Source organism: Gigantopelta aegis, chromosome 2 (genome assembly GCF_016097555.1).
Source record: "Gigantopelta aegis isolate Gae_Host chromosome 2, Gae_host_genome, whole genome shotgun sequence".
NCBI lineage: Eukaryota > Metazoa > Mollusca > Gastropoda > Neomphalida > Peltospiridae > Gigantopelta > Gigantopelta aegis.
The window spans coordinates 52,847,231-52,869,815 of record NC_054700.1 but is presented as its reverse complement, the minus strand read 5'-3'; the positions used below and the strand labels follow the sequence as shown (position 1 = coordinate 52,869,815).

Genomic DNA, 22,585 nt, shown 5'->3' with positions numbered 1-22,585 from the left:
GCTACGTCCCGCGCCAAGTCAGTCAGAAAGATGTTATGACTGAATCGTGAAGGTAAGTGGTCATGAATCACTGCTAGGTAGGCCCTAGTTTGTTTATAGAAAGATCATGATATTGGGTTCCCGCTCCGTCTGTAGGAGAACTACCTTATATCGCCCGCCAGATCAGTCTGCAAAAAACCGCATACGGATGTGCATAGAATGATGATTCAAGGAACTAAATGTGAGACTAAGTACTTGACAGAAATATTGTATTAAATCTACTACTCAACTTTCGTTGTGGATATTTGGAAAAAACCCATATATCAAGTATCAAGCATTTGGGTTTTGGGATATTTGGGGGGAAAAAATCAAGTATCAATGAATGAATGAATGAATGTTTAACGACATCCCAGCACGAAAAATACATCGGCTATTGGGTGTCACACTATGGTAAAAGCAAAAACATTAAATGTTGAACCACAATATAAAAATTCAAGATTTAAATAAAAACACAGTGTAAAGGACTGTGCAAAAATACAAATATTATAGATAGATCAAATTAAAATTTACAATAAAAGTCAGTATCACGTAGAAACTATAATATAAGTTCTGGATGATGGATGGATTTGGAATATTTTTATGATATTTGGAAAAACATATATCATGTATCAAGCATTTGGGATTTTGGATATATGGAAAAACATATATCAAGTATCAAGCATTTATTGTGTTCCATGGATGACATATTTAATTGTAGTATTTGTTTGTTTGTTTTGTTTACCGACACCACTGGAGCACATTGATTAATTAATCATCGGCTATTGAATGTCAAACATTTGGTAAATCTGACTCGTAGTCATCAGAGGAAACCCGCTACATGTTTCCTAATGCAGCACGGGATCTTTTATATTCACTTTCCCATAGACAGAAAAGCATATACCACCGCCTTTGCCCAGTTGTGGTGCACTGGTTGGAACGAGAAAAAAAACCCAATCAGCTGAATGGATGCACCGAGGTGGTTCGATCCTGCGACGCAAGCACCTCAAACGAGCACTCAGCCGACTGACCTAAATGCCGCCCCTTTAATTGCAGTAATGCATTGCTACTGTGATGTATGGAACATCCAAACCGCATAGTCTCAATGATCGCATCTTTTACAAAATTAACATGTGCAAAAATTGTTTATCATGATATATATTTGCGATATCCGTAGCTAAAGGTGAGTAGTAATTTAGAGAGTAATGTGCTCTAGTGGTGTCGTTAAGCAAAACAAACTCTAACTTTATTTTAGAGGGAGAAACACCCTTAAAGAGACATTCCTGAGTTTGCTGCACTTTTTAAGATGTTATCGACTAACATAGACTTTTTAACGATTGTAATTACATATCAAATATATTTTTCAGCATAAAATATTAGTGGCTGTATATTAAACGTGTTTCTGATTGTTCTAATATTTGCACTAGGTTAAATTTAATTTTATTTCCAAAAATATATATTTTTTCGTACATACGAAATTATTTGAAGACAAAAAACAGTTTGCGCTTCTTACAAATACTAAGACGACCAGAAACACATTGAATATATAGACACTGATATTCTAAACCAGAAAATATATTTAACATGTAAGTTTAATCGTAAAAATATTTTATTAGTCGGAAATATCTTACACTGCAGCAAACTCGGGAATGTCCCTTTAATTGATATGTTACTTGAACCGGCTTTAATCAAATTGTATCATGGCCGACTGAGTTTGGTCATTCAACACAAATAGATCTCGACGTCTATAATGAAACTCTCAATCTGAGAAACATAAAGAACGCATAAATACCCACAAGTCAATAGCATATGTTTTCTTTATTAATCTGTACTCCTACATGCTACACCTTATTGGGCAATCAATGATTGCTTACTCTGTTCCTGAATACGACAAATTATTACCGGAACTTACATCGACCCCGTGTATTGTTTAATGGTTAGAGTGACCGTCCTCGCTAGTGCAGTAACATATAGACGGGTCACCGGGTTTAAGGTTGATCCTGTCAATGGCGAAAGTCACAGGTTAAGTCCAGGATGGGCGTGCCGGAAACCTTCGTGGTATGTGGTCAGGCACAAAGAGTTCGCTCACTTATGCTTATTGGATCCGGGGCGGGACGTAGCCCAGTGGTAAAGCGCTCGTTTGATGCGCGGTCGGTCTAGGATCGATCCCCGTCGGTGGGCCCATTCGAGTTATTTCTCGTTTCCAACCAGTACATCAAAGGCCGTGTTATGTGCTACGAGCTACTCTCGGCATACTAAGTTCAAAAATAATTCTTAGCTACCTTTTTTTTATCTTTCGGTGAACCGTTAAAAAATGCGCAAAAATTCCTATAGAAAATGCGCAATATTTTCTTTTTTGACTTAATTCTACGGGATATTCAAATTCAGTAGCACCAAAATTGCCCGATATCGACCTCGGTCGGACTGTTAGTGCTCCCTTGCACTTGCCTCAACGGGCGATTCCTTCTCCGTCCCACATCTACCCTTTCCTTTCCTGGACGGAGGAGCCAACCGAGGCCGGCACCTGCGTCCACGACAAGCGTGCGCTACAACAGCTTTTTCTGAATGTGCACGTAAAAGACCTGACCTAATGGGAAAATGTAGCGGCTTTCCTCTTTAAGACTTTGTGTCAAAATTATCCAGTGTTGTGACAGAACAATAGCCGATAATTAATAGATCAATGTGATCTAGTGATGTCCAACCCAGAATGAAAGCAAGAAGCTTGAGTACATTGATTAATTAATAATTGCTTATTGATAGCAGTAAGGGATCTGTTATATGCTCTTTCCCACAGACAGGACAACATATACGACGGATTTTGATATACCAGTCATGGGGTACTGGTTAGAACTGGAAAAGCCAAAACAGACAATGGGTCTACCAACGGAGTTTGATCCTCCGACCCAAGTACATCTAGCGAGCGCTCTACCGACTGAGCTAGATCGCGCCCCCCGACCCCCTCCAAACCCACAGAGAAAACGTAGTTCATTAATAGGTGTAAAGTCACTACAGACTTCCTCTAGATCGCGCCCCCCCCCCCCCGACCCCCTCCAAACCCACAGAGAAAACGTAGTTCATTAATAGGTGTAAAGTCACTACAGACTTCCTCTAGATCGCCCCCCCCCCCGACCCCCTCCAAACCCACAGAGAAAACGTAGTTCATTAATAGGTGTAAAGTCACTACATACTTCCTCTAGATCGCGCCCCCCACCCCCCCCGACCCCTCCAAACCCACAGAGAAAACGTAGTTCATTAATAGGTGTAAAGTCACTACAGACTTCCTCTAGATCGCGCCCCCCCCCCGACCCCCTCCAAACCCACAGAGAAAACGTAGTTCATTAATAGGTGTAAAGTCACTACAGACTTCCTCTAGATCGCCCCCCCCCCCCGACCCCCTCCAAACCCACAGAGAAAACGTAGTTCATTAATAGGTGTAAAGTCACTACAGACTTCCTCTAGATCGCGCCCCCCCCCCGACCCCCTCCAAACCCACAGAGAAAACGTAGTTCATTAATAGGTGTAAAGTCACTACAGACTTCCTCTAGATCGCGCCCCCCCCCCGACCCCCTCCAAACCCACAGAGAAAACGTAGTTCATTAATAGGTGTAAAGTCACTACAGACTTCCTCTAGATCGCCCCCCCCCCCCGACCCCCTCCAAACCCACAGAGAAAACGTAGTTCATTAATAGGTGTAAAGTCACTACAGACTTCCTCTAGATCGCCCCCCCCCCCGACCCCCTCCAAACCCACAGAGAAAACGTAGTTCATTAATAGGTGTAAAGTCACTACAGACTTCCTCTAGATCGCGCCCCCCCCCCCGACCCCCTCCAAACCCACAGAGAAAACGTAGTTCATTAATAGGTGTAAAGTCACTACAGACTTCCTCTAGATCGCCCCCCCCCCCCCGACCCCCTCCAAACCCACAGAGAAAACGTAGTTCATTAATAGGTGTAAAGTCACTACATACTTCCTCTAGATCGCGCCCCCCCCCCGACCCCCTCCAAACCCACAGAGAAAACGTAGTTCATTAATAGGTGTAAAGTCACTACAGACTTCCTCTAGATCGCGCCCCCCCCCCGACCCCCTCCAAACCCACAGAGAAAACGTAGTTCATTAATAGGTGTAAAGTCACTACAGACTTCCTCTAGATCGCGCCCCCCCCCCCCCCCGACCCCCTCCAAACCCACAGAGAAAACGTAGTTCATTAATAGGTGTAAAGTCACTACAGACTTCCTCTCAGGAACCAGTATCCCGTAATTTGAACGACAAAACCATTAGCACTGTCAAAATCGTATTTATAGACGAAACAGAGTCAAAAGGATGTTTTGATATTAGCATGACTGCTCCCATTAGTCACCTCAGTTGTTTCACCATTCAGAGGACTGCCACTTACTTCGTCTGTAGGAGAATTGCCATTTCCAAGAAATATATATCCCTCCTACTTCGCTCGCAATGAGGACTGCCACTTCTCATGACTATGTATCCTTCCTACGTCGCTCGCAGGATGACTGTCACTTCTCATGACTATATATCCCTCCTACTTCGCTCGCAGAGGACTGCCACTTATCATGGCTATATATCCTTCCTACTTCGCTTAAAGGAGAACTGCCTCTTCATATGACTATATACCCTTCCTATTTCGCTTGCAGGAGGACTGTCACTTCTCATGGCTATATATCCTTCGTCTGTAGCACGAGAACTGCCACTTCCCAGGACTATGACTATGCATCTTTTCTACTTCGCTTGCATCAGGAGAGAGAGAGAGAGATAGAGAGAGAGAGAGAGAGAGAGAGAGAGAGAGAGAGAGAGAGAGAGAGAGAGAGAGAGAGAGAGAGAGAGAGAGAGAGAGTGGAGGGAGGGAGCAGTCGTGTGCATCGTGGTTTTGCGTCTCCCCACTGAGCCGTTAAAGGGACATTCCTGATTTTGCTGCATTGTATGATGTCATGTCATGTCATAGGGTTTTACGTGCACATTCAGAACAAGCTGTTGTAGCGCATGCCTGTCGTGGGCACAAGAGCCGGCCTTGGCCGGCTCCTCCGTCCATGAAAGGAAAGGTTGGGGGAGGGGAGAGGAGGGGAGAGGAGGGGAGAGGAGGGACCGCCTGCACTGGTAGGTGCAAGGGAGCACCAGCAGTCCGACCGAATCGGTAGCAGGCGGGTGGGGGTGGTGGTGGTGCTATGGAATTTTGAATGGAGCCGTTAATGCCAAAGAGAAAGTGGTGCGCAATTTTGATTGAGGAAGTTTGGCGCAATTTTGAACGGTCAGTCGAAAGGCAAATGGCTGAGCTAGCATAGGTTTTGATATTAGTGAATCGAGAGTAGCTCGTTAATTATAGACCTTTATGTCGCTGGTTGTCTCCCTAGGTTGCCCATAGGGCCCTTATAAGGACCTGACCGATTCTGGTCGTGGCATGACAACCCAGGGGAGACTCGTGCAATTGTGTATTTGGCACTGGTAGACAAGGCAGCTGTTCCGGGTTGTTCGGCTTGATGTTTGTTGACGGGGTCCTTCGTGTCCTCCTTTTAGTGTCACCAAGTACAAGTTACACCAGCAGCAAGTATTTGGGGTTTGGGTAGGGGAGGCCGATATTCTTTTGTTCAGCTTCCCCCGGGTGCATTTGCAATTGTGTACTCGGAACCAGTATTCTTTTGTCCGGTTCCTTATTAGAGCACGTGCTGGGCCATTAAATGGGTGCGGGTGGATTGTTATCATTAGTCAATGCACCCTGTGTACCGATGCGGTGAGCGTGTAGTCTGTGTGTGGTTTCTAATTTTGTGTTAAGGTTGTACTTATTGTCTTAAGTCCCTATTCTAGTGTGTTCAACGGTCATTCATGACCACCCATCCTCCTCCGTCTTTGTATAGCATTGAATACAATGACGGAGGGGGAGTTAGACTAATCTAGCTATCTAATTTGAAGGGTGAAACCCTTATAGTGTAGGTATTGGTTTAAAAGCCTAATGCTTGACATACTTAACTTTATTACCAATGAATAAAAATGAGCTTAATAGTATCTAGTAGCAATTGTACAGGAGTATAGTTGACAGCTAAGTATAGTTTAAGATTTTTGATTCCCACCCCCTGAATAGATTATTTTATGAATAAATGAAATAACTGAGGCGAAATGAACAATATCTATATGTTGGTAATCGTTTGTAGTATAGAATAATTTATTAGGCTTACTTGGTTTGTCTTTAGGTCTATCTTGTTTTCCTGCTTGCTATTTCCTCTGTTGCCCTAGTTGACTTACCTTAGTCAGCCAGGATTTCATGCATCAGTAATAAAGAACATGGTGCGAGTGCAAAAGACACAAATGTGCAGTTTATTTACATGTGAGGTTCCTTGTTCGTGATTGGCTGGATTGGACCAATGAGAATGCTGCAAGAAAAAGTGGTAATTAGTGGTATCCTATCTTGTTTGTTTTAAGGGCCACCAAAACATTTGGGAGTGGTATACATCAATTGCAACACACGAGTTTCAGAACCTGAATAAATATTTACAGTAAGGTTAACAATGGTTATTAATTATTCGCTACCGTCCCGCCGTTGAACCCCGGGGTTGGAGTGCTTGTCGGTCGTGTGCTTAAGGTCGCTCTTCCCTCCCGGAGTTGTACAGGCGGGTGGTTTTGAATAATTGTTGATTAATATTTTTATTTTATGCCAGCTATCTAGTTTAAGTATATGCTTTTACTTGTGTCGTTTCACCGTTCTCCCCTCGGATTGGAATACATAGTCTGGTCGAGTGCGAAGGGTGGATGTTCCGCCAAGGGGTCACAGGTGTCACGATTTAAGTATTGTCATATCTAGTAGTTATTAATCACTCGCTACCGTCCCGCCGTTGATCTCTCTGGTTGGAGTGCTTGTTGGTCGAGTGCTTAAGGTCGCTCTTCCATCCAAGAGATGTACAGGCGGGAGGTTTTGAGCAATTGTTAATTTATAGCTGCATTTGTATCAGCTAACTTGTTTAGGCATATGGTTGTACTTTTGTCGTTTCACCGTTTTCTCCCCGGGTTGGAATACCTAGTCTGTTCGAGTGCGTAGGGTGGATGTTCCTTCCAGGGAGCCACAGGTGTCACGAGTTAAGTAGTATACTAATTATTTATCTTAGTTATAGATCGCCACCTTCCCTCCGTTGGTCTCCCAGATTGGAGTGCGTGTCGGTCGAGTGCAGAAGGTCGCTCTTCCCTCCAGGAGACGTACAGGCGGGTGGTTGCGATCTTTTTCAATTTTTTTAGCTTTTGACTAAATGACTTGCCAAGAGCCCAGTGGGTACGCTACGGCTTCCCATCCTACCTGCGATCGGTCGAGTTGGTGGTTTGCGCCGATCGAACGCTGGCACGGCGGGTGGCACGTGGCTTTTATAATTTTGGTTTGGTGGACTGGACGAATTGGTATACTGCTTTGAAGGTTTTGAGTTTGAGGAATTTATCAGGGTTAAGTAAAAAATTAGGAGTAATTGGTTTGTTATGGTTGGCTTCGGTTATTGATTCTATCATTAGTTTTCTCTGACTGTCGTGTAACGTGCAATCCAGGAGATAATGTTTCATGTCTTCCCGGGTGCCACACTCACAGTCAGGGTTTTTATTGGTGAAAGAGCAGCTGTTGAGCTGCGATGATTTACCTATGCGCAATTTAGTAATTATTTTATCCACATAAGTGTTTAGGTGTTTAGGTCGGATAGAGTTGACTAGTGGTTTGATGTTATAGTGCCATGTATTGGTTGTTAGGTCCCAGTTGGCCTGCCATTGATTAATGTAATGTTTTCTTGCTTTTGACATGAGTTCTGAAATTCCTAAAGGTAGTGTTGTAATTTTACTAGTGATTGAAAGTGCAGTTTTGGCTCCATAGTCAGCTATTTCATTGCCAATTATCCCTACGTGAGCTGGGACCCATTCGAACACTACTGTTAAATTGAGATGGTTTAGTTCATGAAGTTTATTGTGGATAGCTAACTGGTAGATTTATTAGTTTGAAGTGATTGAATAGAGCTAAGACTGTCTGAGAAAATAACGCTTTTTGAGTATTTTTGGGTTTTGATCCAGATTAGAGCTTCATGGATGGCTGTCAGTTCTGCTGTATAGACTGATAGATTATCTGACAGCCTGGAGTGTTTAACTAATTTATAGTGTTTAGATATTTTTTCTTCAACTATTGCGAAGCCAACCCTACCGTTATCTGGATTTTCTGAGCCATCCGTGTAGATATGGATGTGCTCAGGGTAATTTTCGTTGGCTGCGGCTTCGAACAGGATTTTCTTAAATGGTGGAAATGGAGTTGAATCCGTAGCTTGTTTAATTAGATATGGTGTGTGGCACTCGACTGGCTGATTGATATGGTATAGTGCCACTGGCGTGTTATCTACACCTACACCTACTTCTATTTCTATTTTACTAGCTTTAGTGGCGAAAGAATCGTTAAGATTTTTATTAGTTTTGAATACTAGTCCTGGTTTAGCTATGATAGGAGTGAGTTCCTGAACTGGGTGATCTAGTTTAAGAGAGTGGATTTTTAGATGATAATTAAGATGTTGAAGATTGCGACGATATTTCAGTGGCATAATGTTAAACTCAACTTCTAAGCTCTGCCCGCTGGTATTTGATGGAACTTTAGCTATGATTCTAAGAGCTTGGTTTTGAATAACATCTAATTTATGTAACAGTTTGGGGGCGGCGCAGCTGTAGGCTTGGGCTCCATAATCTATTCTGGAGAGTATGCATGCTTTGTAAACCATAAGCAATGCCTCTGTTTGCGCTTCCCAACTGGTACCTGAGATGGCTCTTAACAAGTTTAGAGTATTTTTTGAGTTCCTCACTATGTCATTGATATGGTCACTAAAGGTTAGTTTTGAGTCAAAAGTTACACCTAGAAATTAAAAAAATTTGATTCTAGGAATTATTTTATCACCTGATTTAAGTTGGTGATTATCTGATTTATTGACTTTATTAAAAAGCATATAGACAGTTTTAGTTTCTGATAGTTTAATGCCCCAGTCCAGGGCCCATTTGTTAAGTCTATTCATATCAGCTTGCATTAGGTGAAATAAATTAGTGGTTGTGTTGCCTGTGCGCCAGATGGCGCAATCATCGGCAAATAGTGCTGTGTTTAATGGCGTGGTCGTTTTTGTGTTTCCTTTAGCATTAAGTGCTTTAGTTATGTCATTAATAAAAATGTTGAATAAGGTTGGTGAGAGGACCGAACCTTGTGGTATGCCATTAATTATTTCGGTTCTTTCTGAATAGTGACCGTTCACTCTAACTGAGATTGATCTATTATGGATGAAATTGTTGATAAAATTAAACATATTACGTATGACGTGCTTGATCCATAATTGAACTAATTATAATGAAATGGTTACGCTAGGATATTAATGATCAAACTCTGATTTACTCATTCCTCAAACTGCTTGATTCACGACCCGCTACTGGCTACAACCCAGAGTGAGTTCAAATTCTAGTACGGGTGGGGTGGAGGTAAGGCCTTTAGACCAACTTCTCACGCGATTACCGCTTGGCTTGACACCCCCCCCCCCCCCCCCCGCTAGTCTTGACCGAGATGTGTTCTCAGGCCAGCAGCAAGCGGTAAATGTATAAATAAAATTTGAAAAATAAATAAATAAATAAATAAATAAAACACTTTCCAACAAAACAAAATAAAGCTAAACAGCCAAAAAGCAGAGACCCCCCAAAAAACCCCACAAACCCCCCCCCCAAAAAAAAAATACCCAACCCCACCCAAACAAACAAACAGAAAAAAACTAAACAAAAATCATTCTACACATCCACTAAAATACATAAGAAAACCACTACGAACCCTCCCAACCCCAAACTCTCCAACCCCACCCCCCCTCCCCCAAACAAAAACCCCACAAAAAAAACAAAACAAACAACAACAACAAAAAAACAAAAACAACCCACCCCAACACGAATCAAAAGAAAAAAATAACGAAAGAAAAGAGAAATAAAGCAAACCCGCCCAAACATAACTAAAACAAAAGCAAAATAATTGTGTGACGTCATTAAGAATTAATTCATATCAATACGATAATAAAATTCAATAAACATGATCTTTGAACAACTTTGAATACAAAACTATCGTAATCAATAGTACATGTTTTCTTTATTCATCCGTACTCTTGGGTTTATTTACACTTAACTGAACAATCAATGATTTCTTACTCTGTGCCGGTGTTTGAAAAATAGTGAACGACTATTACATCGATCTCGTGCATTGTTTTAATGATTAGATCAATCGCTCTCGCTATCAGAATTGATCAGCCATTGAGTTTAAGACTCGTATACGTAGGTACTGAGTTCGTATCGCAATACCGGCTTCAACGCAGAATAAGTGGATAATTCAGATATAACGTATAAAAAAAAGTTTGTAAAGTTTGTTTTATTTAACGACGCCGCTAGAGCACATTGATTTTTTATCTTATCATCGGCTATTGGACGTCAAACATATGGTCATTCTGACACTGTTTTTAGAGGAAACCCGCTGTCGCCACATAGGCTACTCTTTTTACGACAGGCAGCAAGGGATCTTTTATTTGCGCTTCCCACAGGCAGGATAGCACAAACCATGGCCTTTGTTGAACCAGTTATGGATCACTGGTCAGTGCAAGTGGGTTACACCTACCCATTGAGCCTTGCGGAGCACTCACTCAGGGTTTGGAGTCGGTATCTCGATTAAAAATCCCATGCCTCGACTGGGATCCGAACCCAGTACCTACCAGCCTGTACACCGATGGCCTGCCACGACGCCACCGAGGCCGGTCATATAACGTATAATGTCAGACAGAAAGACAGACAGACAGACAGAAAGAAAGAAAGAAAGAAAGAAAGACAGACAGACAGACAGACAGAAAAGACAATCCAATTCAATTCAATTTATTGTCCAATACCAAACAATCTGGTGTCGGCAAACAGAGAATTGAATAACATCAATAACAACAACAACAACAACAACAACAAATAATAAATAATAATAATAATAATAATAATAATAATAATAATAATAATACGAATGCACAGACCAGATGGAGACTCAAAATGTGTCTTATATTTGTAGGAATACAATTACTATATATAATAATAAAGTATATTATAAAACATTAAATGGTCAAAGTAACTGGAAATAATTAAAATAAATTATTGCACCATTGATAGCCGGAACAAGAACTATATGTTTAGAAATATAATACATGGTTAAGAATTTCAATGTCACCATTATTATATGACACAATAAATATAAATTGTAAATTGTTATTTAGAGTAGAAAAGTCGGAAAAAAGAGTTTAACTTATTCAGTAGTTGTTGCCTTTCAACATAATAACTAGGAGTGTCTAAAAGCTTGGAAATTACAAACAAAACAAGCCTTCTGTTCCATTAGGTTGTTGTTGTTGTTTGTTGTTTTTTTGTTCAGTATGAAGATTGTGTGCACTAATTATCATTTTAGTAAATTGTCGGCATTGTTCGAATTTTAGGCCGGGACATAGCCCAGTGGGAAAACGCTCGCTTGATGCGCGGTCAGTCTAGGATCGATCCCCGTCGGTGGGCCTATTAGGCTATTTCTCGCTCTAGCCATTGCACCACGACTGGTATATCAAAGGCCGTAGTATGTTCTATCCGGTCTGTGGGATGGTGCATATAAAAGATCCCTTGCTACTAATGGAAAAATGTAGCGGGTTTCATCTCTATGACAGACAGACAGACAGACAGACAGACAGATAGATAGACAGACACACACAGACGGAAAGATGAAGTTAAAGTTTGTTTTGTTTAACGACACAATTAGAGAACAATGGTTTATTAACCATCGACTATTGGATATCAAACATTTGGTAATTTGACATATAGTCTCATAGGGAAACCCTTACATTTTCCATTAGTAGTAAAGGATCATTTATATGCATAATCCCACAGACGGGATAGCACATACAACGTCATTTGATATACCAGTCGTGGCGCACTGGCTGGGAAAAAAATAGCCCAATGGGCCCACCAACAGTGGTCGAACCCAGACCGACCGCGCATCAAGCGAGCGCTTTACCACTGGGCTACGTCCCGCCCCTTCTCGATAAGAAATACGTCAATAAAAATAAATGCACGAATCTGATCAACAGCAGTAATTGTTATCTAAAACCTTTGTTCGCAGAGACAGGTCGTGACGCAATTGATCTGTCAACTGTGTCGGCATGCGTTTTAATCGAAACTGAAGTATAACACCTTGAAATGGTATTTTGCGACACAAAGGAAAACAAATCCACGATCGTTGCCAAATCATTACATCACTAAATGAGGAATATAAATAGTCGATTGTCATCAAGGGCAAGTTGAACGTACTATCGTAGTTTAACATTATAATAGGTCACCGAAGTGCAGCGTATCTTTCACTGATAATACCCTGACAAATATTTGGCAAACATGTATATATTTATGTCAGTCCATAAATATTAACTTTAGTATTAAAAAATAATGCATGGAAAATTCGTATCATAGAGTATTGTATCGTATCTGATCTGATATATATATATACTCACGGCCAAAAGAAACTTTACAAATATTATATTTGGATGTGTGGGGAAACGGCAAATAATAAGTATAACATTATTTGTGATATTATTTAATAGTTCAATACTAAATGTAAATCATCAACAAAAACAACGTGACTGCAGGTAATAATTACGTCATAATGTGAAAGTTACACGTGGGGTCAAAAAACAAATTTACACTGAAATGTCACCCAATGAAGTCGAGCAAAATGAGATATTTCAGACTCGATAATGTCACTAATAACGTGTGTGACCCCCGTGAGCTCGGATACATGCATGCACACGCATAGATATAGTCAGCCTTCTGAGCACGTCATTAGGGATGCGTCGCCATTCCTCAACTAGGGATTGTTGCAGTTGTTGTCTGTTGAGTGGGGGCTGTTGTCTCTGTCGAATGTGGCGATCAAGGTAGTCCGAAAGATGTTCTATAGGTGACATGTCTGTAGAGCGTGCAGGCCATGACAAGACGTTAACGTTGTTCTGATAGAGGAAGTCCTGAACAATGCGAGCAACGTGAGGTCTCGCATTATCCTGCTAGAACATGATCCCTTGAGGCTGTTGCTGTAGGAATGGCATAACAACTGATCTTAGCACTTCATCCCTGTAACGTTGAGCGTCCAGATGGCCATCAATGATGACACGTTCAGTGGTCTGATCGCCACAGATGCCTCCCTACACCATCACACTACCACCTCCGAAAGGTTCGACTTCATTAACGCAACAACGGGCTGTACGTTCTCCTCTACGCCGATATACTCTTATTCTCCCATCCCCACGGAACAGACAGAACCTACTCTCATCGGAAACAAGAACCCTTCGCCAATCACGAATCAGCTAACGCCTCACATGCCTGGCCCATCGTAGTCTAAGCCGATGGTGTTGGTCTGGCAATGTGGTCCCACGGTAGGGTCTGTAGGCTCTGATACCAGCAGCATGTAATCTTCTTGACACCGTGTGTCTACTCACACAGTGGCCGAATGCCGTTGCCGCTGATGACGTCACCGTCAGAAAAAGATTACTTAGGTGTAATGTTGGTAGGTATGGGTCATCCCGTTGAGTTGTGACACGTGGTCTACCCGTTCTTGGCCTGTCCGATGTCCGACCTGTCTGTTGGTATCGGGTTATCAGGTTACCAACAGCAACTCTAGAACATCCAAACGTCGTTGCGACATGAGCGTTAAATGCCCCCATTTGTATCATGCCTATGACTCGCTCGCGTTGTTCTGCAGTACGTCGTGGCATTCATTTGGTGGTTTTCTATCAAATGCATACCCTACAAGTATCCTGGCTCATTTTAATGCCATTATTGCACGGGTGAATTTCGCAGGTCCTGGAAAACGTGATTTCGATATTTTTTTGGCTGGCATGAAACGCATGCAACGTTATTTTTCAAATATACTGTAGAAAGTTGCTTACGTTTGTGTGATTATTTATGCAATTGGTTACGTTAGGATATATGGACTAAATTTTGTATATATATATGTATGTACATATAGCCGAAGCCGAGACTACATCGGAACCTGAGTCTACAGCAGAACCTGAGTCTACAGCTGAAGCTGAGACTACATCGGAACCTGAGTCTACAGCAGAAGCCGAGACTACATCAGAACCTGAGTCTACAGCAGAAGCCGAGACTACATCAGAACCTGAGTCTACAGCTGAAGCAGAGTCTACAGCAGAAGCCGATACTACATCAGAACCTGAGTCTACAGCTGAAGCCGAGACTACATCAGAACCTGAGTCTACAGCTGAAGCAGAGTCTACAGCAGAAGCCGAGACTACATCAGAACCTGAGTCTACAGCAGAAGCCGAGACTACATCAGAACCTGAGTCTACAGCTGAAGCCGAGATTACATCGGAACCTGAGTCTACAGTAGAAGCCGAGTCTACAGCTGAACCTGAATCTACGGCAGAATCTGAATCTACAGCAGAATCCGAGGCTACATCAGAACCTGAGTCTACAGCTGAGCCTGAATCTACGTCAGAACCCGAGTTAACGTCAGAACCTGAGTCTAACAGCGTTAGTACAGAACCACTGTCAGAAATCACATCAGAACCGCAAGCAGAAACCACGTCAGAACCAATAGCAGAAAAAGGGGCGGAACCGGAGGAGCGTCCCACAGCAATTGAAATTGTCCTGCCTCCATTCATGTTTATTGCCTTCATTTTGTTTGGTAATTATTTTGTTAATTATTTTCAACCGGTTTTTTTTTTTAGACACTGGTTTGAACGGTTTACAGATTAACATGTATTTTTGAGACAGATTAAATCGTGTTACGTGATATTAATAAAATCATGCTACGTGATATTAAATAACTCGACAAAAACATCACTGACTTCATAACTATCATGCTGCTTTTGTTTTGAGTAGAAGTAGCCTATATGTCGGTATCTGGTTTCTACACTTCTTTTTCACGGCTAAGCGTCGAAATAACCGTATGTTAGATATCAAATAGCCATAAGCCCTAGTGTTTTTTAAATGTGCAAATTTTTCTGTTTTTTTTATTTTTCTTGCCTGCTAATGAAATCCATCGTTGTTAATCACAGGTCTGTTAATTCTCCGGCTGAAGGTCCGGTACGCATCCCCCACCAGTACACTCATCAACGTCGGCAAGAACATCCTGCAGGGCATGGGGAAACAGCCGGACAGCGGCAACATCCTGACTCTCACCTCTCTGGAAAACAGCGAAGAGAAGGGCAGGATCTCGCACGATGCATTTCTCACTCCCTTCGACATCGAGGTGCTCGAGAGTCTGGAGACGTCGCACAACAACACGAAAGAGCTGCTGCGGATCTCCATACCCGCGCTTCTCTCACTTGCCCTGTGTCCTGTGACGTTGTTCCTCTACGAGCCGCTGACGACCTACTTCTGGCCCAAGGACAGGTTCTCTTCACCTCCAGACATCAGTGACGCCATCTCCTGTTTCCTGGCGCCGGCCGGACTCGTGTACGCGACGTCGTTCGGGTTCGCCTTCCAGTCCGCCTTGAGTAAGCAGCACGAGATCCTGACGAAGATGACGAACGAGATCAGCATGATCGACCAGATAGCGACGTTTGCAGCCAAGCTAAATCTGCCGAAGCCCAGTATGAGGATAGAGATCCTGGAGGCCATCAAGGCGGAAGCCATCTTCATGATCCTGCAGATTCTCAACCGAGATCCATCGACCTACGCCAAGCAGTCGCCTGATGACATACAAAGTAAGCAGTCGATTAATATATGGAAACCACAGGTGTCGTAAGATGGCAGCACCTGTAGGTTGTGGTGGTGGTAGGATCATTTGTTATATTAAATTGCTTCTCGTTTTGAAGGGTCGATTCATAACCTTCAGAGTTGGGAGGGGACACAACTTCCCCATTGATTCTAATGTCTATTGAAACCATTAACTTCATAAAGGTTATTCCAGAGAGATCGGTTTTAATTTAAGAGGCAGACGACGGGAGGGTTAGGATTATAGTGACTTTGACACTTTTATCTCACTACTCATATACCATAGTTTTAACATTGTGATACCATAGTGTGGGTGGAACAAGATAAAAAGGGATCTTGCCTTGAAATAACATTAAAAGGAAAATGGCCTATGACTGATTTAGTGCTATTAGCCACTTATCAGCCCAGCTACCGTTATTAGCAATTTGTCGAATTTGGTCAGAAGTTCTGTAGTCATATTCAAAGTTCAGTTAGTCGATGACAAGGCTTTTAAAAGAAAAAAAAAAAAAAATTCATTTAATTTTCAAGTTTGTGTTGTTGTGTTTTTGCTATTTGGTAATGATATTTAATTTTCAAGTTCAGTTTTAATCTCTCTCTCTCTCTCTCTCTCTCTCTCTCTCTCTCTCTCTCTCTCTCTCTCTCTCTCTCTCTCTCTCTCTCTCTCTCTCTCTCTCTCTCTCTCTCTCTCTCTCTGGACATCTGATGCGTGCTGGAGATCCTGCGACTTTTATTTTGTAGAAAGTTTGAATGAAAATGTCTACCGTATCTGTTAGACTACTCCTTTCCTCTCTCAGTAAAGATCTGGTCTGGTCTGGTCTGGATATTCTGATACTCTTTTTTTATAGAAAGTGTTGATCAAAACGTCTACCGTGTCTGTCATACTAAGATATGCTTTTCTTCTCTCAGTAAAGATCTGGTGCGTGCTGGACATCCTGCGCCACGTGAACGCCGAGGTGAAACACCACGTGGACCGCGTCCTGTGTGAGAAGATCATGAACCACATCATGCAGCTCAACAGCATCTGCTCCGATCGGATGGGGATACTGCACGCCAGAATTCACCCTCTCAAGTAAGTGAGCTGATTCGACTAAGGCAAATTTGTTTTGTATCTGGAATTATATGTTAATAAATGCACCACAATTCTTTATTTTATTACCTACTTATTAATACATCATATTCTAATCTCTGTACGATTATCTAACATATTCTAATCTCTGGACGATTATCTAACATATTCTAATCTCTGGGCGATTATCTAACATATTCTAATCTCTGGACGATTCTCTAACATCTGGACGATTCTCTAACATCTGGACGATTATCTAATATACTCTAATCTCTGGACGATTCTCTAGCATACTCTAACATCTGAACCATTCTCTAACATTCTAATCTCTGAATGATTCTCTAACATATTCTAATCTCTGGATGATTCTCTAAAATACTCTAATCTCTGAATGATTCTCTAACATACTCTAATCTCTGGATGATTCTTTAACATTCTAATCTCTGGACGATTCTCTAACATACTCTATCATCTGGACGATTCTCTAACATACTCTAATCTCTGGACAATTCTCTCACATACTCTATCATCTGGATGATTCTCTAACATACTCTATCATCTAAACGATTCTCTAACATATTCTAATCTCTAGATGATTCTTTAACATACCATAATCTCTGGACGATTCTCTAACATATTCTAATCTCCAGAAGAGTCTCTAACATACTCTATCATCTTGACAATTCTCTAACATATTCTAATCTCTAGATGATTCTCTAACATACTCTAATCTCTGGACGATTCTCTAACATACTCTATCATCTGGACGATTTTCTAACATACTGTAATCTCTGGACAATTCTCTAACATACTCTATCATCTGGATGATTCTCTAACATACTCTATCATCTAAACGATTCTCTGACATATTCTAATCTCTAGATGATTCTCTAACATACTCTAATTTCTGGACAATTCTCTAACATACTCTATCATCTGGACGATTTTCTAACATACTCTAATTTCTGGACAATTCTCTAACATATTCTATCATCTGGATGATTCTCTAACATACTCTATCATCTAAACGATTCTCTGACATATTCTAATCTCTGGACGATTCTCTAGCATATTCTAATCTCCGGAAGAGTCTCTAACATACTCTATCATCTGGACGATTCTCTAACATATTCTAATCTCTAGATGATTCTCTAACATACTCTAATCTCTGGACGATTCTCTAGCATATTCTAATCTCCGGAAGAGTCTCTAACATACTCTATCATCTGGACGATTCTCTAACATATTCTAATCTCTAGATGATTCTCTAACATACTCTAATCTCTGGACGATTCTCTAGCATATTCTAATCTCCGGAAGAGTCTCTAACATACTCTATCATCTGGACGATTCTCTAACGTATTCTAATCTCTGGACGATTCTCTAACATACTCTATCATCTGGACGATTTTGTAACATATTTTAATCTCTAGACGATTCTCTAACATACTCTAATATCCGGACGATTTTCTGACAGATGGGTATTCCTAAGAGTCCCTCGGCTTCTTCTCGTTCATGTATCTAGACTTATGTTAATACACACAACACAATGCTTTATTTATTACCTGCACAGTAATACATCTACCCAGGCTTGGCAAATCGTTTTGACATTTCCCGTCACGTGATTCTAAACATAATACGTCACATGTCAGTGTACAAATCGCCGTTATGTTTATTTCTGATTTATGGACCGTCGTCATAATTCAGTTGTTGTTGTTTTGAGGTTTTTTGGGTGTGTTTTTTTATAATAAAATATCAATAATAAGTGGAATATGGTGGTTATGTAGATAGTTAAATAAAGTACTTTTAGGGAAAAATCAAATGTATATATTTTCAAATAATACTTTGTTGGGCCATTAATTAGGTCAACGATCTGTGAGTAAATGCCTTTAAAATATCTATATCATGAATATTCTAATCTTTAGACGATTTTCATAACAGATCTATATGCTTTCTTCGAGTCCCTCGGCTTCTTCTCCTTCGTGTATCTAGACTTATACGTTAATACCACAATGCTTTATTTATTACCTGCACAGTAATACATCTACATCATGAATATGCTAATCTGTGGGCGGTTCTCTCCAACAGGTGGGCGTTCCTCGAAACCCTCGGCTTCTTCTCGTTCATCGGGATCCTGCTGCTGCGCGCCTACTCCTACAAGATGGAGCTGCTCATGTGTCTGCTCACCGTCTTCTCCATCTCCATGCTGTGTTACGTCGTCTCCGATCTCGACTCGCCATTCAGCGGATTCTTCAGGGTCGACCTCAGCGTGCTGGCGGACGTCATCGAACGGATCGCCACCATGCACGAGCTGACCAGAATGGGTCAAGGTCACATTATCTTCTACCCGCCGAAAGGACAATCTGTGTCGAAGAAGAAACTTTTGAAGGAAGTTCGGTCGTGGATTTAAATGCTGTCTCGCTTTAAATTCACGGTCATAGGGCTGTTTTAGAGTATTTATCCAACAGAAAAACAAGTGGCGAATGATTATGTATCATATATTAATAATTAAACATTCAAAAAAAAAAGATAGTACGAAGAAAAGATGTAAAATAATTGATCAACTTTGCTTTAGACAGCAACTGATCATTGTCCGCGACAGACTGCCACTCCCCAGGACGACAGATCTTTCAAAATTCACTCACTGTAAGAGGACTGCCACTCTCAAGACTGGTTCAACAAAAAGGTTAAAAATCCAGATGTCTTCTCTTTCGATAATGACTAATCATTAACCTCTATCATGTGCTAGACTTAGAAGGAGAAACTCAGAAGTAAATGCCCAGAACGGCGTGTTTGAACCGTAACTGAATATAAGCTGAGCATGAAGATAAATTGAAAACATTATAATAATATATGATGATCAAATTATGCTAAAACTGATAATAATCATATTAATAATATGTAGTCAGTTTCTGAAAATATAGTTTGAATAGTATTAAATACTAGTAATACAGCCCATATACTAATATAAGTCCAAAACAAATCTGTAACAAAGTGTCCAGACTGAAGCTATTTGTATGAGTGACTTTATGAACAGTAATGCCTGGCGCACACCTACCGAGTAATTCCTCTCGACTGTCGAGTCGGCAGTGGTCTGAAAATATGCCTTTGTACACACCAGTCGACTCGACAGTCTAATCGGAGAAAAACAGAAAATTAGACGCGACTGTCGTGTCTTTGTCCTACACACAGCTAGAGATTAACGCTGACGTCGACTGTCAAGTCGGCGTTAATGGTAGGTGTGTGCCTACCATTATAACAGTGACGGCCTAGCGTAATTTGTCGTCGAACTAGGCGCTCTTGAATCTAGACTATGTCCCGCCTACACTAGAATTTGTCACCTGAATAACACGATGATTTATTTGGCGTCGTTGGCAAACATTCAGCATTACTCACTGACGGCAACACGATACATTGTCAACATCATCAACTGAGTAAAATTAATTTATATACTGTTACTGAGACAAAAAGGTTTAGCAACGTGGTAATCGTTCTTAAATGAAAGAAAACTTGTGACTTTCAAAAGTGAAATCAGGCACTGAATTTAATTGATGCATCATTTCTCACTAAAAAAAAAAAACAAAACGTTACAAGAGATTTTCAGAACAGTGTAATGCATAATTGTAACGTTATTGAATGTAGCCTTCGTGTGGCTTGTATTTTAAAATACAATGCAGTAGTACCTATTGTTAAAAAGAAAAGAAAAATGTATTCTTCGTAGTTTACATACAATTTTTAATAATAATTAACTTTGAAGGTATTCTTGAAACGACACTATTATTATCCTAGCTCCAGTACTCTGACGTAAAGAGAGCTAGACGGACCCTGTCTAACCGTCAGAGACCAATCTATATAAATTCTGCGCAATCGCTGCCTACCAAACAGTAGTCAAAGATTCCCGCTCTAATACAACAACATTTGACGTTAATAACTGTGCAAATGTCCGTCTAACTCTCTTGCCATCAGAGTACTCTGGCTACGATTATCCATATATATATATATATATATATAGTGAATTGACACGAGATAAGCACGCACATTTTTGTTTATTTATCCACAGCAAAATATTGCTATGTTTGTTTATTTAAGAATTGATCGCAATTATTTTTTGGTTCATGCAAGTATGAACCAAAAACACGATTTGCACACTGTATGATCCCGCGTAGCGGGTCATACAAAAGTGTGCACATCGTTTTTTCGGTTCATACTTGCATGAACCAAAAATTAATTGCGGTCAAATCTTATAATTAAATTTATATGCATACTTTAACAATACATAACTGAATTTATTTTGTTTAGCGTTACATACACCTGTAGTATTGTTTGTGTAAAATTCATTGATACTTATGTCGCGTAAGAATGCAAACGTTCATTCACTATTATTTGAATCAGGTGATTTTTTGTAAATGATGTCATTTCCTCTAGCTGCTGTGCATTTTTACGGATCATTTAGTTAGGCCTATATCATAGGTACTTGATGACAGGATAATAAACTATTTCCCAATGACACTACTACATGATACGGTGGTTACTGCATTGGGTTAGTCACTGTGATTGAAAGCCCAATGTCCGATAAACATTCAGTACTATTTTTGTTTTGTTTTATTTTGTTTTATTTTGTTTTAACAGCACCCTATCCTAAGCATTTCGATTCGCGTTTTATTCCCGGCCAGGACGAGTGAGGATTTTACCCCGCCCATAATGCAAATATTAAAACACGAAACTACATAACAGAAATGTAAAAATAAGTAAAGAAATTACTTTTACAGCTTAATGTGTATCATATGCTTCTTGAAAAATACCTTATGACGTTGATATAATCAGGTATTAAAAACACTTCATCATATATTCGACTTTGAAAATGTAAGTTCTTTAATTACTTTGTATAATATCTACATTTGACATTTTATTGCAACTTCATAAACCAGTCAAGAGATATAAAATGTTTAATTAATTAAACATCAATTATTTCGTCAGTTTTCAAATTTATATCTTTGCGTTCAGTGTAGGGAAAACGTTTGTTAAGCCTTGTAACAATATAGGCTACGTGTTAGTGGTTATCATTATTATTATTTAAAAAAAAAAATTTGTTCTCTTCCACTTTGACAACAGCAATATTTTCAGGGGTTTGTATGTAGGCTAGTGCGTGCTAAGAGGGTTTTTTGAGGGGTATATTGTGGTATATTGACAATATTTACATTATCCTGTCATCAAGTGCCTATGGCCTATATTGGAAGGAATTGTCCTATTCGTGTTTAGTTTATATTTTATACTGTCGGTGGAACCGTTTAATTTTCGCTAACAGCTGTTGAACATCGCTTACAAGTAAGTTACAGGCGTGAAGTTTCCTACATGATTTCTTTGACCAACGACAGTCTCATGTCCTGATTACCGAAGAGGTTTTTTTTTTTTTTTTTTTTTTTTTTTAATCAGTGCGTATAGTAAAAAAAAATGTTTGTTTTATTTAACGACGCCGCTAGAGCACATTGATTTTTTATCTTATCATCGGCTATTGGACGTCAAACATATGGTCATTCTGACTGTTTTTAGAGGAAACCCGCTGTCGCCACATAGGCTACTCTTTTTACGACAGGCAGCAAGGGATCTTTTATTTGCGCTTCCCACAGGCAGGATAGCACAAACCATGGCCTTTGTTGAACCAGTTATGGATCACTGGTCGGTGCAAGTGGTTTACACCTACCCATTGAGCCTTGCGGTGCACTCACTCAGGGTTTGGAGTCGGTATCT

At 40.5% G+C, this 22,585-nt stretch overlaps 1 protein-coding gene across 1 annotated transcript; it reads left to right on the top strand.

Annotated features, from left to right (window-relative positions):
• The first annotated feature begins 4,351 nt into the window (after positions 1 to 4,351).
• Positions 4,352 to 20,876, top strand: LOC121389020. Its single transcript, XM_041520617.1, has 7 exons — positions 4,352 to 4,376; positions 4,881 to 4,894; positions 13,185 to 13,293; positions 14,060 to 14,737; positions 15,111 to 15,761; positions 16,678 to 16,840; positions 18,926 to 20,876. The coding sequence occupies exons 1-7, from the start codon at positions 4,352 to 4,354 to the stop codon at positions 19,245 to 19,247; spliced, it is 1,962 nt and encodes a 653-aa protein (XP_041376551.1). The 3' UTR covers positions 19,248 to 20,876.
• Positions 20,877 to 22,585: the final 1,709 nt, after the last annotated feature.

Coding starts and splice junctions, on each gene's coding strand:
- LOC121389020 (XM_041520617.1), top strand. CDS start 4,352: ATGACTGCTCCCATTAGTCACCTCA. Junction 13,294..14,059: donor CATTAACGCAACAACGGGCT/GTACGTTCTCCT, acceptor ATGTACATATAG/CCGAAGCCGAGACTACATCG. Junction 16,841..18,925: donor GCCAGAATTCACCCTCTCAA/GTAAGTGAGCTG, acceptor TCTCTCCAACAG/GTGGGCGTTCCTCGAAACCC.